The sequence below is a fragment of the Tympanuchus pallidicinctus genome, unplaced genomic scaffold, assembly GCF_026119805.1.
Source record: "Tympanuchus pallidicinctus isolate F22 unplaced genomic scaffold, pur_lepc_1.0 scaffold4, whole genome shotgun sequence".
Lineage (NCBI taxonomy): Eukaryota > Metazoa > Chordata > Aves > Galliformes > Phasianidae > Tympanuchus > Tympanuchus pallidicinctus.
In genome coordinates, this window is record NW_026294758.1 from 47442604 (window position 1) to 47470173 (window position 27570).

At 33.3% G+C, this 27570-nt stretch overlaps 1 protein-coding gene across 5 annotated transcripts in view; it reads left to right on the forward strand.

Moving 5' to 3' along the window:
- The window catches only part of RFX3 (regulatory factor X3), a 124671-nt gene extending 97139 nt beyond the window's left edge, over positions 1-27532 (forward strand). For all 5 annotated transcript variants that reach the window (XM_052700939.1, XM_052700938.1, XM_052700936.1 and 2 more), the window contains 12 exons: positions 448-629; positions 1149-1268; positions 5792-5913; positions 6571-6683; positions 7551-7666; positions 8159-8313; positions 13289-13386; positions 13736-13885; positions 16089-16297; positions 17164-17317; positions 19681-19723; positions 20558-27532. In XM_052700939.1, coding sequence (XP_052556899.1) covers positions 448-629; positions 1149-1268; positions 5792-5913; positions 6571-6683; positions 7551-7666; positions 8159-8313; positions 13289-13386; positions 13736-13885; positions 16089-16297; positions 17164-17317; positions 19681-19723; positions 20558-20796 — 1701 coding nt within the window. In that variant the 3' untranslated portion in view covers positions 20797-27532. The remainder of the gene's footprint in view (positions 1-447; positions 630-1148; positions 1269-5791; positions 5914-6570; positions 6684-7550; positions 7667-8158; positions 8314-13288; positions 13387-13735; positions 13886-16088; positions 16298-17163; positions 17318-19680; positions 19724-20557) is intronic.
- Positions 27533-27570: the final 38 nt, after the last annotated feature.

Consider the following 27570-nt stretch of genomic DNA (forward strand, 5'->3'; position numbering starts at 1 on the left):
TTTTAGTGTCTGACAAGGAAAAAAGAAAAGCACTAAATTATTACATTTGCTAATGTGCTACCTAACTATTGTTAATCCAATGAGTTTGTTTTGTGAAACAGTATGAATTACATTCTGTATTATTTTATTTCTTTGCAGTGCTAACAATTTGTTTCCAAAGCATAGTTGGTGTGTGGTACTGAATCAAAATATTTTTAAGAAGTGGACACTTAACTGAGATCAAAGTGTAATGAGTTCCACTATTTCCTGGTAATTCTGAAGATCCTAAAACAACATGGTATAGCTAGCATTAAGAGGATCTCTTTTCAGTAGGCCTGAAGAATGACTTCTGAACTGTCATAAGTTAATGTTGTAAGGTTAAGATATTTTTAATAAAGTAATAATTAAAATTATTTTTTTCCTTTTTTTTTTTTTTTTTTTTTTTTTTCTTTTTTATATGTGAAATAGCTTCAGTGGCTTTTGGACAATTATGAAACTGCAGAAGGAGTGAGCCTCCCTAGAAGTACCCTTTACAACCATTACTTACGACACTGTCAGGAGCACAAGCTGGATCCAGTCAATGCAGCATCCTTTGGAAAACTCATACGGTCAATTTTCATGGGGTTACGGACAAGAAGACTTGGAACTAGGTAAGTGTTAATGACATCTTGAACTATAATAAGAAACGCAAGCAATAATTATGAGTAAGAAACTTTTCTGATATTAAAAACTATACATAAAGCTGTATGTAAGCATTACATTGGTTTTCTGACAGTTATGTTTATTAATTTCAAACATGTTAATGCTTTTCCGATGTTGTTATTATTTTTACTTTTCCCAATTTTTACTGTTCACATTTTGATAAATACTCTGCAACATAAATTAAATGCAGTCTATTGTTTGGAAATTATGAAGGATTGTGTTTCTTTGTGACTTTGATGAGATATGTATATATAACCTTGTTTTGTTTTGTTTTCATAACAAAGTGTAAAATGTTTGGTAATATTTAAGAGAGTGAATTCATTTCCCAAAGGTGTAAAATTATACCCTGCCTGTAAAAGGCAGGTATGGAAAGAGAGTTAGGGCTTGTTTGTACCTAATCTCTTCCAGTCAATGAATATGCATAAAACTAATGTTATTTTTCTTTCAATGCTTGCTCTTTCATAAAGGGGGAACTCCAAATACCATTACTATGGGATTCGTGTCAAGCCAGATTCTCCTCTTAATCGACTACAGGAGGACATGCAATATATGGCTATGAGACAGCAGCCCATGCAGCAGAAACAGAGGTAAAGTGTGAAATGAAGATGAGTACTTATTAATATTTCTAGTTCATAGGTTTTTACTTTGCTTTCCACTGAAAAGATGAAATTCTAATATGAACTCTGTTCAGCTTCCCTACTGTGAAAAATAGAAGTTTGCCAAATAAGCAGTTTATGTCACTGAAGTCACATACCTGTCAACATGAAAGAATATTTACATAGAAACTTAAATAAGTTTGCAAAAATTAATAATAAAAAGTGAGATGTTGTAAGAACAAACTCTTATGAACTACCTAGAGTTATTTTAACACAATCTGAAGAAAAGAAATAGGACCTTTAATTTCAGATGTTGGTGTTTTCATTTCAGTATGGTTTTATGGATAATTTGCTTATAGCAAGCTTATGATTAAGGCCAGTTTGATATTTATTTTCTCTCCTTGAAAGAACTAGCATGACCATAATAGCTTGCCTGTAGGCTGGTTCAAGTATTTGCTCTCAGCATCTGTTTTTGCTGAAGATCTGTGAAATTACAGAAGTATTTGGAAGAAGTGGTATTTTCTGGGAAGAGTGAAGGATATTTTTTTTTCCACAAGAGTGGAAGAGATAACAAAGGCACGTGGTTTTGGTGAAAGAATGTGAGGATATGCACATAGAAAAAACTACAAAGAACAGACAATTTTAGGGATAAAAAAAGGAAATGGTACACTTACTTGAAATTGCTTTGTACTTGAATTGTATTATTATTCTGCCATGTTATACTAAAGAGAAATATCTAAGATTTCTGATTTCATAAAACATTGGTGGAACAGGAGTATATTAAGCAAGACATCTTTAAAGCTGTTACAAAAATTAAAGTTCAGTTTTACTGTGAAATCTTTCTCATAATCTATATGTCCATTTCAGACAGCTGGAAAAGACATTCTTGTCTACTCCCGAGGGCATTCCTCACTTGTTTTCAGTTTCATTTCCATAAGTAAACGTCCAGCTTGGAAATTAATTTTAATATTAATTTTTAATATCTCAGTTCTTGTACACACCAGGCACGTGTTTTTGTTTTCATTGGTGGGAACTGGACATTTAACTAAAGTATTTTTTAATAAATTCATTAACTGATAACTATACTGTTCTAACCAGAACTCATTAATCATCACTTCCTGTTGACGTTATTTACTGTAAATATTTATTTTGTGTAGAAGGTAAGTTGTGTTTTTTCTATTCTCGTCAGTTTTCCCAAGTTTCTTGTACGTACTATTTAGTCAAATATTACCTTTAAACCAAGCCATTGTAATTCGGAAACATCAAGTATTTATTGATTTTTTTAGAGAAAGAAATGCATTAATGGACAGGAGAGAAATTATGGATTTTTATACTGTTTCTCCATTTGCAGATAGAGATAGGTGCATTACAGTTCTGACATACTAGCATCTGTAAAACTGCTGCAATTCTATTGTCATAGTATTCTAAAATGATAATAAGAGAACTTTGTGATGAACTACTAAAAAAAATCCCAAATGGAGTTGTTTAGAAAACATCCATAGCCTTTCTTTAGATCACACACATATCTTTTATGTATAGCATGGTTGGGAAGTTGAGCTTATTGTGGCTTAAAAAACAAGGAAGTTCTATTTCAGCTCCTAGATTAGGGATATCTCAGGATCCAATACTTTTATTGAAATATGATCTGTATATTTTGTTTGAAAGTTTGTGATGTATTCATAGCAGTTTACTTGGAAAGGTTTTCAGTTCCTTCAAATACTAGACAGTACCTAGCATCAGCTTGATCTGAATATGAAAAAATGTTGAAGCCTGCCAAATATTTTTCATATATTTCTTTGGTACGTGTAGATTTTGTATGTATAGTACTTTTTTAATATATTTGATTTTTCTGTAGTTAATAGCTTTAGTATTTGTTGCCTGTGATATTGCAAACTGCTTACACTATCTTGATTACTGTTAATTTTTAAACCTGATTTTCCCCCATTGAAGGGAACATGATATTTGTACACAGTATACACACTTTAGCACATTAGCTCATTCTCACAAAGAGTGAACTAGGGATGAATCACAAAAATAGATTTAAATCTAAGCATATTGTTAGCGCAAGCTTAGTTCTGCTTGTATTTACAATACCTACATCTTTTTTTTTTCCTTTGGCTAGCCATTCTCATCTAAGGTGCCAGAGGTCCACCTGTACTTCAACTGCCAATCTTAAGTTGTTAACTGCTCTTTGCTTACGTTTCATGTGAAGCTCCTGGCAATAATATTTTCTTTTCTTTTTCATTCATTGGTTTAAGTGATTTTCTAGTGGTGTTGAAAATTATTAATTCCTATAATAAGATACAGAATCACAGAATCATCTGGGTTGGAAAACATCTTCAAGATCATCAAGTCCAACCATCAATCTGGCCTGCAGAGTCCCTTACTAAACTATGTTCCTTAGTGACATATCCGTATGTCTCTTAAATTCCTCCAGGAGCAGGAATTACCTGGGCAACCCATTCCAGTGCTTTAATTATGTTACATTTTGAGTGAAGATTCTGTCTAGCATGCTAAATTTAACTGAAGTTTAATTGAACATCTGCATTGCTTGGCACTATCCACTTGTACCTGACATAAAAATGAATGAACCTAAATACTGAAAAAGGAATTGCATCTAGCATTTTAAATTATGCACTTTGTTACTTCAGGATTTTAAACGCGAACATTTGTCATGAAGTTACACGATAAATATGATATCATCATTAGACAACATTAACTGTTGGTCACTATCCTATGTTAGGAATTGACCTAAATACTTTACTGGAGTGAGAAGTCTCATTTCGAAAATAGAGTTACATATGGCCCTGACTTTATTTCTGAAAAGATTCATCAAAGTTAGGTTCTTTATGGCTAAAATACTAAGGAAAGATGTCTGATACAATAATTTAGAAAATGAATTTTGAATGCTTTCGTGATCTGTGCATTATTTTTTATAGCCAGAAATGCCTCTGCTGTGTGGTAAAACTGTACATCAATATGCCAGCTCCATCAGAGGAGCTGGTGATGACACTGACAACTCTTTATTTTTAAAATTGCTGAAGCTTTATTTTCTGGCATGAAAATGGGAGAAAAAAATCACCCCCTTCTGGGTGGTACCAGTTCAAGTGTATAAATCAATCCTGCATTTATAATACAACACTAAATTTAGCCCAGATTTAATCATATACTATTTCTTCCCTAGCCAGGTTTAGAGATACTCTGCTGTTGATGCAGAGCAGACTTTATGCTAATAAGAATAATCTTGAGATAGGAAGGTGAGTCTTTCTTCTCCCCGCCTCTTGAATCTGGCTTGTAAGACAAAAGCAAACAAGTGCATTAATTCTTAACAAGAGAAGGGTATCTAATAGCACAGTCTTACCACAAGCTGTAACACTAAGACATAGCAGCTATGGTCAACACTGCTGCTTCTCCCATAAATACACATAAAGTTAGTTATTTCTTCTTAACAGAGACATTATCTCATACGGGACATTTGTACTCTCTCTAAACACAGGCTAGACTGGGGAATCCAGAATCAGACACTTTAACAATATTCAATATTTTCCTTTCTTTCAAAACCTGTCAGGAACAATTAAGTAAGTGTAGGACCACACCATTTTGCCATAATGCTGCCAATAAGTTTGAGATATGAAGTTGTGGAAAAATACTCATCCCAGTGAAGATTATATGATAATTATGATCCTTAAACTTGGCAAGAGACATCAACCTCTTTTTTTACATGCAGCACAGTTAAAGGCAAGCATGATATAGTTTGATTAAGGAAAAAAAAAGACAACTTGCACTAGCAATTACATAATGTACTGTATATGCTATAGTACTTATATTGCATGGAAAGTAATGTCTCCTATACATTTCCATGGAAACTACAACAAGTACAAAGAGCACAATAACACTATTTGATGACATGTTGTTCAGCTTTGGTGCTCCTCTTCCACTGACTACAATTCTGTTTTAAAAGTGCAAAGTAGCCAAATTCTTGCTACTAAGAGCTGAGAGTAAACTCTCAGGTGTTTTGCAAGTCACAGATGTGACCTATTGCATGTCAGATGTCTAACAACATTTGACTATCCAGTCTAACACTCCTGTTTGAATAACTGTACTTTTATTTTTTAGACTTTATGAAAGATTTTGAGACCTCAGTATGAAGGATTTAGGTTTTCAAAGTCTTCCATTTTTGTTGTCTTCAGATAGCAGTGTTATTTTACTTAAAATGGCATAAATTAGGCAGTCTAATGATTATGTTGTTCTTACACTAAACTCCAAAAGAAATTGGTAGTGGTGCTGTAATATAAGTTTTATAAATTCTTCATTAGTAATGTGCAGGCTGCCCTTAGTAATCATGTTTCTTCTGTCATTTGCAAAGAAAATAAAAATTTGTAAATTATTTTTGTACTTTTCTGTAAATTTTTGTTTTGAGATGGAGAAATCAGGATAAACATAGCCTGTGCTGTGTGAGCTCATCTATGAAGAAGCTAACAAAAAGGATAATTTTGAAATTGATATTTTTGTAGGTATAAGCCCATGCAGAAAGTGGATGGAGTTGCAGATGGCTTCACAGGAAGTGGTCAACAGACAGGCACATCTGTTGAACAAACTGTAATTGCCCAAAGTCAACATCATCAGCAGTTTTTAGGTATTAAAACATGTTTTTTTTATTCTACTACAAAAATAGACAAGATGAACTCCGCTGCAAATATCAAGTCACACAAGTACAAAAATTGTTTCTAAAGTTATAATGGCTTTTTAAAATTTCTACTAACAACAGAACAAAAAGGCACTTAAGCTTTATGTTTTATTTATCAGGTTTTATGTAATATTTAATATTAATCATTTAAGTATAAAAAGAGGAATATGCAAATTCTTTATGTGATATATTTGACATTCTGTAAATCACAACACAGTTGCTGTGCAGAGTGATATATACACATCTATGTTGATATTCTGGGATGACATTTCCTCCCTATGTGTTTGTTACAGTGCATTTTATTGATTAACAACGTGGGTTAAGCATTAAGCATCTAGTGATCTTTTTTGAGAGTGTGCTGTAGTTTTGTAAGTGGAAAGAGACAAATAGTTGCAGCTGTTTTTTTGTTTTCTTTTTTTACTTCAAAAATGCTGTCTGAATTTCTTCACAATTTTAACATAGAATAAGTGTGAAAGAATCTTCACTGTGAACGTAAAGACATTCTAGAATTTATTTCTTTGTATCATCCTTAAGTCTTTTCCTGATCATAGGAACAATAGGCACTGTTCATAACTGTGTTTTTTCATTGTGTTGTTATGGAAACAGATGCATCTCGAGTACTTCCAGAATTTGGTGAAGTTGAAATATCTTCCCTACCAGATGGTACAACCTTTGAGGACATCAAATCACTGCAGAGTCTTTATCGAGAGCACTGTGAGGTATTTCCTATAATTCCTACAAATCTTTTTGGTTTTTTTTTTTAGGTTCATTATTTCTAGTGAGTGAGAATCAGTGCAAGATAGTAATGTTGGATATGCTACAGCCATTCTACAGCTGGCTTCAGGATATTTTGCTTATTTCACTGGAAGGGCATTATCTTGCTAATTCTACTGGAATGGTCACTAGGAAAAATGCTATTGGGAGGATTTCCTCCGTCAGGACAAAAATGTATTCTAAAAAGTAATATTCTTGAAAATGTAATCATATGTATGCATTCCAAATTTTTTAGAGAAGCCAGACTTAAAATTGTATGTGCAGATCTTTGGCTTTGTCAATAGGAAGTGTAAAAAATGTTAAATTGTCATTTAATTGCTTACATTTAAAAAAAACCTTTTTTTTCTCATTTTAAAGAAACATTGGGAAGATTAAAATAAACCTAATATTGAAAAATATATATTTTAAAACTACTTAAAAAGGGTTTTCAAAACGGTACTGAATAAGCGAAATGAATAAAACAGCGAGTCTGGAGTCGTATCAACTATCTTTGGGAAAATTTCTCTGACACATTTACATAATTTATGTTCATTTCTAGAGGCTTCTGTGCATGTACACTTGGTCTTACTCTCTGTGCAAAGCATCTTATGCTGTTGGATAATACATCGATTTTACTATCAATACTTAGCGTACATACTTAGTATACATACAATTTTACTACTGTAAAAATAGTATTTATCATTTCAGAAATGGGAAGTTTGCCCTTATTCCACTACATAAAAAAAAAAAAAAAAAGCCATTTCTCTATTTGGAGTTGGGACTAGAGGGAAGCTAGGTAAAAGACAATCTGTATTTGCATTTTATTTTCTCAGGCAATTCTGGATGTGGTAGTGAATCTTCAATTCAGCCTGATAGAAAAGTTGTGGCAAACTTTCTGGCGCTATTCTCCCTCTACTCCACCCGATGGTACTACTGTTAATGAACCTAGGTCAGTAAATGTACTGTCTTTGTGTACTGATTGTTATAATAATAGTTGAAGTGTCAAACAACAGCATAGACATTACTGGTTTTACTATAAGAGTAAAAATCTTTTCTTGTTATGGTGCATTTTAAAAATAAATTGATATTGTCTGTTAATATACACAGCTTATATGGCAAATCGCAGTCTTGAAAAAATTGTCTTTTTGTTTAATTATTATTATTTTTATTAGACAACTATCATGAAGGTGTTCTCACAGTATTCTATCCATTTCTTTTAAGCCTACCGGATTCATACTTCTATATAATTCATGGGCTATACCAGATCTGTGCAAGCATTCTAATCCAGTTTCAGGTGACACAAAGTGAAAAGAAGTTCTGTTGACTGTAGTTGAGATATCTGTAACTGATTTATTAAATAATGATTTTAATACCAATTGCTGTTTTTTGTCTACTATAAATGCATTTTCATTTATTCATTTGCTGCATTTGTTCATTCCAGCAATCTGAGTGAAATAGAAAGTCGACTTCCAAAAGCAAAACTGATTACTCTGTGCAAACATGAATCTATTCTGAAATGGATGTGTAACTGTGATCACGTGATGTACCAGGCTTTGGTGGAGATTCTCATTCCTGACGTCCTTAGACCTATTCCTAGTAAGTTGAACACAAAACGTTTTGTAAAGAGATTTTTTTTTAATATGTGTGTGGTCTTATGGCACATGGGCAAGTTTTTGGTATTATTTTTAAAGCTATAGAACTACTGTGTATCTTTTATCCCTAAGTCTTTTGTGTAGAAAGTTGTCCTGAGAGACAATGTATATATGCCTTATATTTTAAAATATCTGAGGATCTTAGTGCAGTTGAAGGGTCTAATTTTCAAGATCAAGTTTCACATGAAAAGTACTTAAGAGGCACTGTGACCCCTGAACCAGTGTAAGCTAATGTCAGTGAGTATTTCCATTAAATGAAGTTGTTTTTAGCTTACCAACATTACAAATTACTATTTAACCAGTCCAGAAAAAATGTATCTGAGCCTTGTGTTTTCATTTTTTGACATTTCGATTTTTGTTCCTTATTAAAAAGAATCAACTTTAAAGGCTGTTATGGCAATGAAGAATTAATTCTGAATTTTTAATTCTTTTTTAATTTAATTTTTAATTCTGATCTACTGTTTCTTCTTCATATATCCTATAAGGAAGAATCATTAACTATCTGTCCATTCAATCATTACCATAGTTCAAACATTACCTAAGTGCAAGTTTTTACATGGTATCTCTTTAGTTTATGGCACCTTGTCTTTCGATCAGATGCATTGGGCGTTACCAATAAAAGATGTCAAGAAAATGGGTTGCAATCATCTCATATTAGATATCAGGTCTCTCTCAGGCTATTATTTTTTTTTTTCTTGCTAGAATTAGCTCTCATTTTTTAAAAATGTTACTCTGTTTGAAAGTATCTGTTTTGAGACTGCATATCAGGTTTATTGATACATAGCACACTTCTATTCCCAGGACAAATAATTCCCAACAGATTTCTGCCTTTATTTTCTGACATTCCAGTTTTTTTGCTCAGAAAGCAATCAGAGTTGAAGCCATATAATATTTTACATCTGATCTGAAAGTAATGTCTCCTATTTTATTATCTTGGCCCATGACATTGGAGGCAGATGTTGCTCAGCAGAGGTTGAATGCTCCCACCAGTATTCCATTACATGTTGTTGCCATGTGATAGATGGCAGCAGAGGGGCAGTCAGACAGAATGACGTCTGATATGGAAGTGTGGGTGAAGCAAAGATTTATCTCAGAATTCCTTCGTGTGAAAAAATGGCCCCCACTGGCATTCGCTGATGCTTATTGAACCTTTACAGATACCAAACAGTGGATGTGAGTACAGTGAGGCCGTAATGGTGTATTTCAGGAATAATAGCAGCAACACTGGGTCATTTCTGCTGGTGCTTGTTCATTGCTGTTGAAAATGGACAGCTAATGGTGGTAACTGTGCTGACAAATAGAGTTTTTTAGCTGGGAATTTGCTCTATCAGTGGTACCTTGCTTTTTGTATCTGTTGTAGTTTCCATGGAAATAAATTGGAGGCATTACTTTCAGACCAACCTATGTATTTTCTTGGTTTTATCTTCAGGACCAGCTGCTTTTTTAGTCAGGTTTCCTGTAACAACGGTACATAAAAATTCTCTCTTTACTATTTAAAGAATGATTAGTATTGTAACTCCTACTTTTGAATTAGAATATCTTCTAATTCCAATTCTAAACCATTGCAAAAGGCCAAGAGAAAACTTAGAGATTGTACATAATGATTGACTATGACAAGAATGGAGCAGAGCTAAGTATATAAATTGATTATTTTCTGTGGGAAAATACTAGCTTATGGGAAAGTTTAAGAAAGTTTAGAGAAAAGGACTGTAAATGCTTTATCAAAATTAAGTTCATTTCTTTTTTCTAAGTACATGGAAAGGTAACAACAGCAGCTGCTGAAAATGGGAAAAACAAAGCTTAGTAATTAAGTAAGCATGATTCTTCAAGTTACAATTTTTCTAGATTTTTTGTATTTTTATTCAAGAAAAATTTCTGTGCTATTCACCTGTGTGATAGATATTACTGGAGTAGAAAAGGTAATTGAGGAAAATATAGTTGATTTAGCTTTATCCTGTGTTAACTTTGTTAGCTGAAATGTTCAGTACCCACAAAATGAATGAAAAATGCCAGTGCTTAAAAGGTTCAAATTTCTTTTCTTAAGAAAAATATAATGCTGTCTGAATAAGGAATAAGTTGAATTATTGTCTAATATCCTTGGCAATAGACTTGAGTCTGTGTTGTACTGGCAGTGGATCTTTTTTTCTGCACGGTAGACTTTTTGCACCTTCACCTGTGCAGAATGGGCAGAAAAGTTGCCTGGGAGTTTCTGTCATAGGAGAAGAATTTATGTTCAGTGTATTTTCACATTATATTACACAAATTCAAGCAACCAAAAAGTACTGGAGAGACTGTAAAGCTTTCAGAAAAAGACTTTGTTTGTTTGTTTTTGAGATTTATATGTTAGAGAGCTTTCAGCTGCGATTCAGACTCTAGATTGTTAGGTTCTCATCCAAATCAAATTTTCTGTCAGTAATTCTGATTGCAAAATTATTTTGTGTATGTCTAGTAACATTTGACTTAATTCAAGCCCTTTACTCTGAAGTGAACTCATTGTATAATTCTTTGAAAAGTTTCTGCTCTGTTATTCTTTCATGATAACATGAAGAAAGCATTGATGCAGGTCCATAAGTTTTTGGCAATGAGTGGATGCATACTTAAAGATTTAGTATAAGATAAATTCTATATTTAATAAGATATCTGAAAAATTCATTAGAAATTCACCATACAATACTGACATTTGTTTATCTGATATAGTTATAAAGAAGAAATATTTATTCAAAACTTTGAATTCTTCCACTTCTTCCTCTACTTTCCTCCTAGTTAAAGACTTTTTAAAAGATGTAACTGAGCTGCATTTCCATATTTATTTTTAAGGGAGATTAACTTTGCAATGGTGAAAGTAATTTCATAATAAATAATTAGGTGAAAAAGAATAGTAAATGAATCAGAAGTGATAAGAGTAATACTTTCTTTAGGTTACTAAATATAATTCATAGGGTATTTGTATTATTCCTTCCACTCTGCATTTTCTTGCTCTGTAGATAAGAAATAAAAGAAATGAAAACATAGTTAAATAGTAAGAGCAGAGAAAGAATTTACTAAGTATCAGAGGTTTGCAGAATAATGGATAGAACTGAAGAGCTTGTTCTCTATGTGAAAACTTCAAGGTTAAACAAACGAACATCTGTTACCATAGAATACTTACCTTATTGAGATACTTTGTAAGACCTAGGCATACAAATGTGTGCTCCTTTATGTAGGTTGCTAATATGATTTCTATGCATTAATAGTAAAAATTCAAAGTAGTGTGAAAACGATAGAATGAAGTACTTATTTTTAATTAATTGATCTTCTAGTAACAGTTTCCATGACTAAAGGGTTTACCAGTAATTCAAACAGTAAAAAGAGTATTTCTAAGACATGTTCTGTCAGCCTTAGTCTACCAGAAAGTATTCTGCTCCATAAACAGAACCCAGTCTTTACAGTTTCCTCTCACATGTAGCTGAAATCATTTGAAAGTAAATGTAGTTTCTTTTTTCTAGTGTTTTTACTTTTCATTTTTGCACCTGCAGTGATTCTCCATTTTTAGAAAACTGCAGTTTTTATTTTTGTCTCTTTTCCCAGCTGTTTGAATGGACTCTATTAGGTCAGTGAGCAAGTGGTAAGTATTAGAAAGCAAAATTTTTACTACTCAAGAGATAAGATTTTCTTTTTTTCCATGTGCAGTTCCTTGTGTAAAAACTTAATTTCCTCCTTCTTTAATAACTACATGGGTTGACCTGAAAGTTATACCTCCTGGTTATTTTCATGGATACTTCAACAGCTATGAAGAGCATAGTAATCTCTACTTGGTAGAGAAAATTTTGAGCTACCAGACACTGTTTTTCATATATAGGCATCACCATTATCTGTGCGTTTTCACCAGCGATGAACAAGAGCTTGCATGTTGCACTCATAAATATTGGCATGACTGGAACATGGCTTGTCTTTCACTCACTGTCACCACTGCTGCAATGTACCACCCACCACCTCACATTGCTCACATCCACTGTTTGGTATCCATAACGGTTCAGCCATAATTAGTGAGTGTCAATGGGTGTAATTTTTTTGCACATGGAGGAATTCAGAGGCACACTTCATCCACACTTCCATTTAGACTTCATTTGGTCAGACTGCTTCTCTGCTGCCATCTGTCACACGACAACAACATGGAATGGAATACTGTCAGGAAAGATCAGCATCTACTGTTATATCTCCAACGTCTGCCTCTGATGTCATGGGCCATCATAAAATAAAGGCATTACTTTCAGAGTAACCCTCATAAAACTTTCTTTTTGACTATACTACCGATTGCTGCAAAAGCTTCAACTCCCCTCAAAATCCTTGTCATCCACCCAAGCAATTCTGTAGATGCTATAGTAAAGGAAAAAAGATTTTGCAGCTGCTTGAATAATTACTTTCTGTCAGTGGAATTTAGTCTTACATTTTGCTTATTGATTATATCCTTATTGGATTTTGTTCTTTAAAGTGGAAATAAGCACCATGACATTGATTCACACTGCTTCAGGTCTATTTGAGGAAACTGCAGTATTCCAGTAACAGGAATTTTATAGAGATTTGCTCTTTAAAATATGTACTTAAAGGAAATGGAAAGCTGAGAGATAGAAATTTTCAGTGTATGGGAAATAACTGCTGCAATTACAGATGTTTTTATACAGAAATGCCCAAAACAATACTGTTTGTCATCAGCTTCTTGAAAGATTAGGTGAGGAAGTTCGAACTGTTCATTAAAACAAAACTAAATCATTGCATAATTAGAATCTGAATTAGGCGTTTTGAACCCTAGTTTGTTTTGTCTTCCAATAAGTAGAAGGGATGGATCTAAATATTGAGCATGAAAGTACTGAAGATGCAAAACATTTCAAAACAAGTACTTTGCTTTCTTTTCATTTGCTTTTTTCTTCTTTAATGTGCAGGTGCCTTGACCCAAGCCATTCGCAATTTTGCAAAAAGCCTTGAAGGTTGGCTTTCAAATGCCATGAACAATATTCCACAGAGGATGATACAAACCAAGGTAGACAAAACTATTGCAGCTTTATTCTTGCATTTGACAAACCCAGTGTGCAGTAGCATACAAAAGCAGTAGTGTTTTAACTTTAATGCTAAATTTCATGTTTAGCATATCGTCAAATAATGGAAGAGGAAATAAATCAGTTTTGTCAAAAAATTAAAAAGAAAAAAGAAAATAGTTTTGATCTGCTACACAAATGTAATTCACATTATGGATCGTTAATACAGAATATTAAAATGAACATAAACAGTGACAGGTGCATTAATCTACAGATAGATTAAGATTTAAGGTAGTAGATTTAAGATTAAGATAAGGTGGTACAAGATTTTAAAATAAATTAATTTCTTCATAGGTTGCCGCTGTAAGTGCCTTTGCCCAGACTCTGCGAAGATACACATCTCTAAACCACCTGGCTCAAGCAGCTCGTGCTGTTCTTCAAAACACTTCTCAAATCAACCAGATGCTCAATGATCTTAACCGTGTTGATTTTGCCAATGTTCAGGTAAAATTTAGCTTCAAGTAACAAGTTTTGAAAAATAATTTTGTTTCCTCCAAATCCAAAGATTTTGAATTTTTGCATTAGCTGTCATTATTCTTTCAGGAAAAAAAAATGATAAAGTTTTAATGATTCATAGGTGCACTAACTCAGTTCAAATGTACTTCAGGAAAGTAAGAACTTGGAGCCATTATCTATTTTCAAGTACTTATTCATTTCAAGTACTCAAATTATTCCAAATTCTCTGAAAACATGGAGCACATACATTCTTTGAATGGGTATATCATGAGTAATGTCTTCTTAATATCATAAATGATACTGCATAATTCAGTCTCAGGAGCACAACTCCTGAATGTCTCTGAAAACAATTAAACGTGTAATGTTGTTTTTAGTAGAGGCTGTTTCATTCGTTCAAATACAATTACATTAGTATGTTTTGTCTAAGTATCTGTGCTTAAGCGTATGAGATTTCCAGAGTAGTTATTAGATTAATAAAGATTAGAATTGGTTTCTACTTAGCCTTCAAAAAAGGTTTCCCGCATGATTCTACACCTTCACTGAAGTGTTGTTTTCCTTTTGCCCAACAAAGTGAAATATTCCAGATGACTGGAAGTTCTCTGTTGGGTTGTTTTTGTGAGGAGATAATTTTACATATAAAACTCAGTTTGCTAGTGACAGTTTTATTCTTTATACTTTTCTTATATACTTTTTAATAAATATATTTTAACACACACAGTTAGATTATACAGCAATATGTAAACTATGAATGGTATTGAATGATGAATATTGAATATGAATGGTAGCATTAGAATTTTTAAAAGCTTCTTTACAAGGATCCTGTGAAGATCAAGTCATGCTGCCTGACTGCTACAGGGCTAACGAAAAGTTCAAGTGTATTTTTTAGGGCATTGTCCAAATACATCTTGAACACTGACATACAGAGTGTATCAACCACATCTCCAGGAAGACTGTTCCAATGTTTTGCCACCTCTTGTGGCACAATTTTTTCCCATCCTGTCCATCCTGTCACTGATGACCAGTGAACAGCGCCCAGTACCTTTCTCAGTACTTTCCCTCCTCAAGAAGCTGCAGGGAGAGCTAATGTCCTTTTAGCCTCCTCTTCTCCAGGCTGGGCAATCTGAGTGTCCTCAGTCTCTCCTTATAGGACATGCCCTCCAGCCCTGTTACCAGCTGTGTTGCCCCCTCCACGTGCATGCATTCAAGTATTTTAATATTTGCTGATCACTTGTTTTTTCCCACCGCTCTTCCCATTACTGGGAGGACTGCAGAAAACACTGCCTGTGATTCTGAATCCTTCAGCTGTCTTCGAAGGACCTTTAAATCTCTTCTAATTTACCTCAGACTTGTTCTTGAAACATCATTGGATGATGTTTCAAGAATGAAAGAACAGGTGTGGGTGGTGTACTTGACCAAGGATGCAAAATGTTAATTATGCTAATAAGTTAATGTAGACACAGCCTGCTAATGTTGAGGTGTTAACTTAGCGCATGATAGCTAAAGTTTAAGGATAGGGCTTGAGTGAGTCTTCACGTAATCTCTTAGTTTTTGAAGTGTCCCACTAGACTCATTTAATCTTGATAATGCTGATCAAAGTGTTCACTGTTATATGCAATCATGTTTCTCCATTTCTTTGCAGTTAATTTTGTACATGTGTATATGTGTAACATACACCCAGCAAATAAAGCAATTCTTGTTCATGTACAAAACTTTATTTTGTGGGATGGTATAACTCAAGTTATCTTGTTCATACTGGATGGAACCTTGCACTTCATTTCTTGTTCGTTGTCTTATTATTTTAGACCCCCCCACTTAACTGGTGTTTCTGATTGGCATGTCAGCAGTCCCAACAAAAATTGACAATTCCCAAATATTTCAGTAGAAAAATCATCAACAAAGAAAGTAAAAGATATCTTCTGAAAACAAATGTGGAAAACTAAAACATACTTGTGTCATTTCCATTGTTCTTTATTTCTGCATATGACAACTGATTCTATGTGTTGTGTTTTCCCCACCTACTTTCTTTGAACAAAATTGTGACAGACATAAAAACAAAAACTAGTTTTTAGTTTGTTCTATAAGCATTTTTTGTCCTTTTCCTCCACAGAATTGTTTAACCTTTAAGAATGAATTGCATTCTGTGCTTTGTTTCATATACTGTTAATTCAAGTGCTGCTATTTGCTCTAACAGGAGCAGGCTTCCTGGGTGTGCCAGTGTGATGACAACATGGTTCAGAGGCTAGAAACAGATTTCAAAATGACTCTTCAACAGCAAAGCACTCTGGAGCAGTGGGCTGCCTGGCTTGATAATGTTATGATGCAAGCCTTGAAACCATATGAAGGAAGACCCAGCTTTCCTAAAGCAGCACGGCAATTTCTGTTAAAATGGTCTTTCTACAGGTAGTATTTAATACTTGTAAAACATTTTAACTGTTATGTTACTCGCTGAATTGTTCACTGTAATGAGGTTGACAGATACAACGTCAAACTGTGAGTCACTAAGTTACCAAAAGTATGTGGGTGGCTTTTTTTCCAGAAAATTGCTATTAACATCAAACTCAGAGACACTTACAACTTGGCAAGGACTTAACTGATACTCTTGCTGTTTGGAAGGCCATATGAATGCAGGTAGAATTTTGTTGTGAGTTAGAAACACAATGTGGAATTGTTGGGTTAAATAACTGTACAATTATTAAGCCACTATTTTTAATTTTATTTATTAATACAGTGTGATATGTGTGATTATTAGCTAAGGTAAACTTTTTTTACAGTATAGAAAGTGGATTAAAGCAAGTTAGCATTCCATGTTAGCTGCTTATTGAATCAGTTGTGAGTGTAAAGCTGGTTCTTTGAAAATGATTATGTCAGCTACTTGCTGAAGATACCAGAATTTGTCAATCTAAGACATACACAGAAGTCTTTTTCTAATTTTGTTTAAACTTTGAATTATTAAAATCATGGTAAAACCTTTTTATTGGGAAACCTAAATGCACAAATCTTGGTGGTTATACAGATAGGAAAGCAAAGGAACAAGGAAAAAAAAAATCCAGTTTTTTCTTTTCTAACATGGTGGCCAGCAACATCTTCTGCAAAAAGAGAAAATCAAATAATTGCCTTTCCTGAACACCTCTTTCCGAAGACACCATCAGTCAGACATTGTGCATAATGTTTGTAAGAATACTGGTTTTGAGTTGAAATGTTGGTATGGATAAGCATTAATGTGACGATGACATATAACACAGATGTTTTTTTCCATTTTTGAATAGCTCAATGGTGATTCGAGATCTAACCTTGCGCAGTGCTGCTAGCTTTGGCTCTTTTCATCTGATCCGCTTGCTTTATGATGAATACATGTTTTACTTAGTAGAACATCGTGTTGCTCAGGCCACAGGAGAGACACCTATTGCAGTTATGGGAGAGGTAAGATAATATGTAAGAGACTAGATTTGATAGATTTATGATGAATTTGAGTACATACCTTTACAAATTTTATAAACTTCCACGTGAATCTGTAGGATGTTCTACAGTGTAAGAATAGACTGGGTTACGAATATATTAACAGTTTCACATTTGTTTCGTTGTTTGACTGTCAGAGTTCTGAAATCACACTGAATTCTAACCAATTATTTGCAAACAAACTTGCTCCTTCTCAGATCTGTGCACAGATTAATGTACCTAAGTTTTGGCACAGTTTGAAAAATGTTCATCTCTTTTTTTTTTTCTTTTCTTTTTCCTGAGAACAGAGTATTGTAAAAATTAAAAAAAAAAAAAAGAGGGGTCGGGATAAGGAGGAAATAGGAAACTGTCATTTACATAGATCTATTTATTTACATGTATTTAAACATATATTTGGAATTGCAGTACAAAAATTATCATAATTGCAGTACAAAAATTATCATAAGCTGTCTATTCCCAGTGACTTCAGAAAGATGTTATCTATTTGGTCCATAGGGTATTGTTCACATTCATGTACACTTATACTTAAGAGATCTGTGACACAGTTTATTTTCATACATTTCAAAATTTATAGGCTTAAAAAACACAAAGAGCCTCAGCTGAGGACTATGGCACCTGCAAGGCGAGGTTTATTTCATCACTCTTTTCTCCAGTAATTCATCTAAACTTCTGAGTGAGATACTGAAGAATGAACACATTTTCATCAAATGTTCTCCCAAAGTGATGGGAAATTTATGTATTTGAAAATAAAGTAGATGTTTTATGGCACAGCTTTATTACATTTTCACACTTGGGAGTCACTGTGCGATTTTTGTTACTGATAACTTGCGAGTAATTTTGCAGGTTGATTTGACATCAGGTTTCATTCTTCCTTCAAATACACTAACAGTATCATTAAATAGTGTATATAGATAGCAGACTTTCAAGAGAGATCGGACATGTCTCACTGTATTTGTGAAATGATTTCCTGACACGTGGCATGAGGGTTTAGACAAATTAAATTACAATAGTAATTTAATAGTCTATTTCCTTAGTCTGCCCTATATATGCAGTAAGATACTTAGAAGTATACAGTTATTTCATCTTTGCCTTCTTAACACACATCCTATATTTATGCATCAGTTTTTAGGAGTTGTTTAGTTGTTTATTTGATGTAAACTGAAGGTGGAATCCTGAAAAAAATTAACAACACTGGCTGGTACAGGAGAGAAGGCGCAGATACTCATTAAATGCACGCTTGTTAATCATTTTCTATACTCAGTGACTGTGACTGAAATAAAAAGAGGAAATCTAAGACCAGATCCGTGTCAAACATCACAGGACAGCGTATGCTAGTATTGCAGCTGAGATTAGCATGTTCATTTTCCTGCCTTCCTTTTCTCCCAGCTTTGGACACTTGTCAGCAAAAGTACTGACAAGTGCTGCAGTTAACTGGATCAAATTCATTCAAATAAAAATGCCCTGTGTTTATAAGTGATTATTTTTCTTTTCAATCAGTTCTGTCTATTGCATAGCTGTGTGAACACTTCATGCACAAAGCCAAAGTAGCGTAAGGCTAAGCGCGAGGACATGACATTATGGTATTGGTGCTCATTGCATTAGTGTTCCTTAAGTTACTGTTTTGTCTTACTGTATTTCTGAAAAAGGCTGGTATCATTTGCTGTCAGAACTGTATAATTTAAGTAAAACCCTCCTTTCATTTGGGATTCACTGAGGACGTTCTACTCTGCTAATTTCTTTCATTTAAGAGAGTTAGAGAATTCAGGAAAGGAAAGGAAGGAATGTTATACATCTAGAATATGAACAACATTTTTGCAAATACATCTTTTTAATACAAGTAAATTGGTTACCATTTTGTAAACTTTTCCTCAGCAGTGCATTTCATCTGTCTTCCAGGTAAATCTGCAATGCTATAGCTGCATTTAGAGACACACCTTCATTTTTCTTTTAGCTTCTCTGGGAAATTTTAAAAAGACATTTTGGATAAAATATCGATAGTTCAAAATATCTGTCACAGTTTCTGACATTCAGCATGGAAGTAGCTCACTTCAATTGATAAAGGCCCTGATGATGCTATCTTGAAAAAGAATGATATAAGTTTGTAGTTCCCCGTTTTAATTTGTGAAAATTTCTTTAGTGACAACTGTCTTACTAAATACAAGATGGAATGGAAAATGAATTGATGCATGATGGATGTGGCTGCAGTGCAGGCCATGTGTTTGCATGCTAGCCTCAAACCTGTGGAGCACAGTCTGGCTCCATCACAGGCATTCTACATACTATTTGCATAAGACTGTGCTCAGTTTTTTCCACTGTTTACTTTGCAGTTTGGTGATTTAAATGCTGTGTCCCCTGGAAATATGGATAAAGGTATGCATTTTAATCTTTCCAGTATATAAGTCAGTGTAGAATTAATGTGTCTCTGAGCAAAATAAGTAGAACTTAGAGCTGTATCATGCTATAAAATGCATATGTTTGTTTTTCAGATACATTGATATCCAGCATATAATAATTACTAGAATATCATAGCTATGTTTATTTTAAAGACGTTTAGCATTAACACAGGAAATGTTTCCAGTTAAGCCTGGTGTTACTGGTGTTGTGCCTGGTAGTACAAAGAAGCAAACAGCTGTGGGAAGAAAGACAAGAGTAGGCTTATGTAACTTTATCACTGCTAAATGAAGATTTAGCATTGCATAATGCTAACTAATGCATAGTTAGAGTTGCATGCAGTTGCTACGTAGCTTGCCAGAGAAGATGGTGGGAAGAAATGAGTTCCTTACGAGCTCTTCATGCCATATTTTGACATACATTTTATACTGATTGGTTGTACAATTTGATGTCACATCACAACCTCTTTTCACTCATTTCCCTAATATGTAATAATTCTTCAAAAGGTTTATCAGATCTTGAAGATGAAAGGGATTTTACAATATGAAGTTACTGTTGTTTGTTAGATACTGGTTTTGGGATTGGTAATTTCTTCTCCTTCTTTCATCACTAGTATCTAACTAGTGTGATCAAAACAATGGGAGTCTATTAATCTATTTGATGTAATCATTAGCGTTTTCCATTAAAGTTTTAAGTTTTCAGTTTGTACTTCATCAGATTGCTAGTCATCCCAATATCTTTGTATTTCAAATATTATTTGCAAAACAAAGCCATTTGTATTAGATCTTTTTTTTTTTTTTTTCCTTTATGCAGATGAAGGCAGCGAAGTTGAAAGTGAAATAGATGAAGAAATGGATGAAAATGGAGAGCCGCAAGCAAAGAGAGAGAAAACAGAGCTAAACCAAGCATTTCAGGTGGGCTGCATGCAGCCAGTGCTTGAGAGTGGAGTACAGCAGAACCTCCTGAACCCAATTCATAATGAGCACATCGTTGCAACTACTCAGACTATCAGACAGTGCAGTGCTACTGGAAATACATATACTGCAGTCTAATGTGAAACTTCTCCCCTCCCCCCATCATTACATTAGCCCTTTGGGTTTAAGAGGAAAAAAAATAAAAGAGAAAAAAAGTCTGAAAATCGACTGTTGTCAAATTTCAGCTGTACTGAGCATTATTTTATTGGAGTCATTAAATGGTATGGGTGTAAACATTTTGCCAGACCTGTTTAAAAAAGATTTTCTTGTAAACAGGATCATTTTACATTGGCCACTCAATATGAAGAGTTTTCTTATAATCAAATGCAAGAAAGATTTTTGCAAAGCTTGGTGTTAATGTTTTTGTCCTCTGATAATAATTTAATTTTTTTCATAGTTTTTTTTAAATATTTTAATGTTCATTATTGGTTATGGTGATGATTTCATATACATAGGTTTTTAAATAGATGCACTTCTGTGAAATATCAAAAGAACTATTTTCTTTGATTTACACTGGAGGCATACTTATTTGACAACAGATGTATCAAGTTTGTTATAAAAGGTGCTTTTCCGTGGACAACTAGAAGACACTATTTTGATAAAATTGTGAGTATTCAGGGGGATTTTTTGTAATAATGTTGAAGAGTTGAGAAGATATACTAGTTTCTTTCTGTGAGAAAGAAGCAAGTTTAAATGGCAGAATTGTAACAATGTGATAATGTGTACGTACGTAACGAACGTACCTAATTATCTGACCATCATGTTAAGAATGCAAGGTTCATTAAAAATCAACAGTTCCAGGTATTATTTGCATACCAGTTCCTCTGTTTTGAAGACTACTGATACTAAATGTGGTGCCACTGAACAGGTACTTTTGGCTGTTGAGTGGGACTGTAGTTGTTAGAAGCTGAAGCTGAAAAAGAAGTGACTTAATTATTGCTGTTAATTTTTAAGTGTACATGCTACTTAAGCTGGACTGGACATACAGGAAAATATTCCATTTGGATGACTTTCTTCTATTCCAGGTCTTTTCGTATTAGTGGTTCAATCTGCTGCTCTTAGAAAAGATAATTTATAGAATGCAAGGAATGTAGCAACCTGCATCATTTTCCTTTCACAAAAATATTTCCTTGTTGTTACAGTGGATTTAAACTTCTACAAAAAATTAGGTAAGGCAGTGTAACTGGCACACCTCACTTTTACTTATTCCCAGTTGTGTAGAATTTGAATAGGTGGCTAGATGGACCATTGCCATTTAAGAATGTACATCAGGGATCATTGTACCTCGGCTATTACATGGTGCCTTAAACAGAACTGAAGCTAAGACTTAGTACTTTTTGTTATTCTTAACTCTTAAATTAATTCAACAAGGTGTGCCTGTCATTTTCAAATTCCCTAAGAAGTAAGGACAGGTTACATAGCCTTCAAAATAATAAAATGATTTTTTATTATTAAATGATTTTAATATCCCTCTTAGAATGACAATAAACCTATTTTTTCTTGTTTCTAGCTGGATTTCACTTTATTACAAATAAAATTTGCTTGGGAATCTGGAAGGCAAAACTAGCTTTAATACCACATTCAGATGTCAAGATAGATTGACTATAGTCCCAAGCATGATTATATATATTTTTAGACCCATGTCTACTTCTAATTTTAAAAGGTAAAAATGAATAAATGAGCAGGTACACAATGCAGTGCATGTTTTCAATTTGTATGTTTTGTGGGGTATCAGCCTGATTTTACATTTTAATGGCTCGATCTCGTATTGACAGTTTATATAAAGCATACATTAATTGCCATTTTTATTCTTAAATATTTCATTATGCAGACACATGAATTTGCCACGTTATATAGGGCATTGAGTAAGAAAAAAAGAAAAAAAAAGAAAAAAAAAAAGCCAAAAAGTGAAGGAGAGCACAAAAACATCAACTTTATACAAATGACTGTGTAAAAAAAATTAGAGGTTCTTTTGGCTTACCTACAGTGTCTGTGACATGACTTTAAAGTAATATATACCAAATGGGAGAAGAATAGCAAAATTAACAGTGTATTTATAGCAAAGGAGTTTGTTGCTATAGATTACATGTGCTCCAAATACAGCTACATATCAACTAAAATGTCCTAACATTATTGGTGTGCAAAATTAAATTTAACTTCCTTTTAAAGAGTTGGGAGGTAAACCCATCCTGCTTACTCTGTGTAGGCATAATTCCTGCTTGATGTTAATAAATGGCTTTCACCTCAGTAAGAAGAGAAAGTGAGGTTTATATTCATTATTTCTATACTCATAACTGCACTGAATCTCATTATAGATTTTGCTCTCACATATATTGCTCAGTGTGTCCTGATTAATCCTTGGAAATCAGCGTAGATGTACCCTTCACCAAAAATCCTAAAACTAAGCTGTGATAAATATTTACTCCCCTTCATTGTGCATTATAAGATGTTTACAATTAAAATAAAGTGAAATAATTCAATTTTTTTTTCATTTTAAACTTTTTTAATACTGTAGTACTTCATTCAGTTTTTGTCTTGGCAAACCCTATAATGTTTTCTTACTGTCTTATTGATTTTAATGTTGTATTTGTTGTTGCTGAGAAAAGAGAATGATTGTAATAGGTAAATTTAGATTGCTGAAAGAGGTGGGACCTGAGTATCTTTAATTATTCCGTTTCCCACTCCCATCCCAGTTGTTCACTGTTCACAAAGTGAAAAAAAAAAAAAAAAAAAAAAAAAAAAAAAAAAAAAAAAAGAAGAAAAAAAAAAGAAAAAAAAAAAAAGAAAAAAAAAGGAAAGAAAAAAAATAGAAAAATTAATACAAAGATAGAATGTATTTCATAGCTTCTACAAACAATGAGTTATCAAAACAAACTGGAACTATCCCAGATTGAGAAAATTAAATGGCGTCTGTATTTCTATGCTTATCAATTGATTACTTTTTGGAATTTAAATTTTTTTTTTTTTTTCCTCATACTTGTTTTCTTACAAGATTTTTAGAAGAACTAAGTTGCTGTAAGCTAGTTTGTATAGTTGCAGGTTTGGAGGTCTTGTGTTTTTAAATTTAATGAAATTTTAATCAAACACAGGTAAAACATTTTGCACACTTCTGCTATCTTTAATAGTTGGGTTTTAGTAATGATTAAACTACAGAGATATGAATACCTCAGTCCAGATTCTATGATGCGCAGCATGTGGTTGGCACACCAGCTCTGAAGTCTGTTGCCAGTGCTCTGGAGAGGTTTAGCATTTATCCACAGGGTAGACCTTATGAGGGCTGATAGTGGTTTATGTGAAATGGAATTCAAAATAACTATTAAAAGGCATTTTCCCTGTCAGCACAAATATCACAGTGAACAGTGTAGGGGAATGGGTATTGTTAAACTACCTTTTCAAAGCACAGGGCCCAATTTTCAAAAGTTTTATATTTATGATGATTTGCTGGTACATTCCCAATTTTTTTCATGGTAAATCAGTTTCAAAGCTTTTGTTTTTCTTTTCTGGTTTCAGTTGTTATTTTTGTGTTTTACTCATGTACTGTAGCATGCTATAAGCACCTTCTTTTAAAAAGACCTCCCTAGAAAGCTGGAAAATAGATTTTAAATTATTTACCCATACAGTAATGACTTACAGAATTACAGCCTTTAGTTCATAAATAAGAAAATAGGTGATGTTCTGGTGTACTGTCATTCAGGAATGTATAGGCATATATACAAATTTAATTCAAAGCGAGGTATTCTAAAATATCTAAAACCTCTTTTTTCATCTTTCCTTTTTCTCCTAAGAGACATGATATCTTTCTGAATATCACTAATTGACACCTGCACTGTTTAGAAAACCTTTTAGATTTAGAATCACACTGGATTCAAATCAGAATGGTTTTACAGAACGAAAGTAATCATTTTAGCTATAAAAGCAGGGAAGGAAAAATAGATTTATCAATGATGTAAGTATGACCTACAAGAGTAATTTTAGAGTTTAAAACATTCATTTGAGAGAACAGCATGAATTTCTGAAAATTGGGCCCTTGTCTCTCTAACGGGACATCCTCTGTGTATATGGTTTAAAATCAGTAACTGGAATTGTAGTATCTCTGCTAATTTGTTTGGTGATTTAAGAGAAACAAACAAACAAAAAAACTGGAATAGGAGCATAAACACACAGTGCTTATTTCTAGTATTATAAAATTAATTTAACGTAATGCCTTGCATTAACCCTTTGAGCATTGTAAGTCATATGATGAGAATAAAGCATTTTAGGTCATTTATTCAGTCCATTTATCATACACTTCAAAATAGCTGATTGATGGCATTGTAGATTATTATTACTTTTTTATATAATTCTAAAGTAGATACTTGCTTACTATACAGGAATGGTTTTGTGATAGGTTCCATAGATTTAGCCAAATATTCACTGCCATTGATGTGTATTGCCTAATGGAAAATAGTTCTTCATCTCCCTTGTTTTCATAAATGCAGAAATACGTGAAGAAAATCAAATGTGTTTCTATGGACATTAAGTTGTCTAATATGATGCCTTTAGAAGATGAAGGTTTAGGAAAAAAATACTTATCCTTTTTTGAAAATCTCCTTAGGTAGGCTAGCATGGAATACTCCAATAATGTAAAAGAGAATCATTAGAAATTAAACGCTTAGCGAAAAAGAAAAAAATTACAGAATATTTGGTATGTTTACACTGAAGTTTTCTGCCATCTTTTTCTTAAACCAGAACCCAATTATACTCCTTTTAACATTCAGTCACTGCAATAATAACTAAGGCTAAGGTGAAGGTTTTTGACTCAGTTTCATCTGCAGGGGTGCAAGGGATGGCCCTTACTGAACATGAGAATTTTAACAGCAGCCTAGAAACTGCACCAGCCTTTTAACATGTTAAAAAGCCCCTTAGATCTTACAAACACTGCTTATAAGAGCAAGGGAATGAGTGTAGTAGCAAGTACAGATTCTTTGACATTAAAGAGAGAAATGCCACCTTACTAAGTGAGAGTACTGTAAATTTTCTACAGGTTTCTTGCAGTATCAGTCGCAAACACTACGTGCAGCTGTACTTACTGAAGTCTATCTGAGGGCAAAAAAACACAAAAGGTCTCATTTTAAGTTATTTAATGCAATTACATCAGTAGTATAGTGCAAGTAAGCTGTAGACATTTTTAGTCAGTTATTGCAAATTCATGCAGAATTAATTATCATAAATGCAATACTCAAAGGGTTTTAATTTAACAACTTTTTAATTCATAATTTAATGTAAATGCTTCTGAGTTTGCATGCCTTGATCATTGCTGCTAGTGATTTTATGTGCCGGTAGACCTGAGTTTAATTTACCAGTTTAACTTGAGAAATAGTAAAAGCCACTTACAAAGTGACTGCCTAGTGTTTGTTTGAAGTAAAATATGCCTTAGTTTGAAAATGATCATGTTTTATTACTTTTCCTTTCCTTTTCCTTTCGAAAAATAAATTAACATTTTGGGATTGGAAGCCCTGAGTAGTTAAATATTTGGTAAGAATTGTTCTTGAAGATTTCTCACTAAGGGTAAAATTTACGGTAGAAAATAAGGCCCAGAACAAGACTACTAGCATCAAATGAGCCTCACTTAAATCTAAATCGGGATCTTTCTATCCTTATGCACTTTCTTGATTCGGGTGCAAACATCTTACAAGAGTTTTCAGTTCTGGATGAATTTTACTCTGAAACAACAGATGTCTTTGCTAGAGGAGTTTAGGATTCGGAGGGACAGACAACCTCACGTGGATTGGTATTTACCAGGAACTCACTTCGGTTCTTTTTGACTCGCTGATGTCACCAGGAGCTTTAAGAATACTAAAGGGTTCCCCAAATGAAGTTTTCTTTGATACAATATTAATGTGTTTGCCTTGCATTGAAACATTATATCCATCTTAACACAACCCAATTAAGCAATTAAAAGGATGCCAGAAATATATCACTTTGTACCAAAGCAAGTTGCCCATCTCCACTCATCTTCACTCGAAATTTGGATTTACAGTTAATAACCAATGAGGCTGTTAAAGAAACTTTGAGTGCCTTTCAAAAACTTAGAAAATTGTGCCTGAGGTGGTAAACTTTAATTAGGTTAATTCTAGAGCTACCAATCAGTAATTTTGTCATCGCTCAGGGCTTTCTTACCTTCTAGGAAACTTCCATTGTTGCATTTATTTTATAGTGTATTTTTTTAAGTGCCATCGTTTAAATTTCACTTAGTAAGTGGCAGATTACATTGTTCAGTCCCACAGCACGGAAACATCATAACACTAGGATAGATTCAAACTTTTATTTTCCAGTTGACTGAATATATTATGTAAATGAGGTAAGCGACTTTTTTGTAGATTGTATGTGTGAGATAATGTAATGTTCTTTTCCAGTTTTTGGACTACAGTTGAATATACTTTTTAATTATTTAAAGAAGACATCTTTACAGAATAACGTGATGGTTTTTTTGTATAATGTATTTGATTTTGTAAATACGTATTTCCTGATGTGATTTTTGTGAGAAATGCTAAATCTTTTAGTATATCATGTCCTCTCAAAACTGGCAGGAGCTAAATAATAGTTTGTGGGCAATTTGTATTGTGTACTGTACAATAACTGGGGAACTTTTATAATTATAAAAATATATATTAACTTTTAGTGTGTTGTTTAAAAAAATGACTGGAACATACTAAAGACAGTAGGATTTTTCTGAATATTTCAGACTTGAACTCAGGCTAGCTTTTTGTGTTTTTCAAAACAAAATTGTGTCTTGTCTTTTAAAATCAATAAATTTGTTTTCTTGTTACAAACATATCTGAATTGGTTCTGTTTTTGTATAGCCAACTGTTT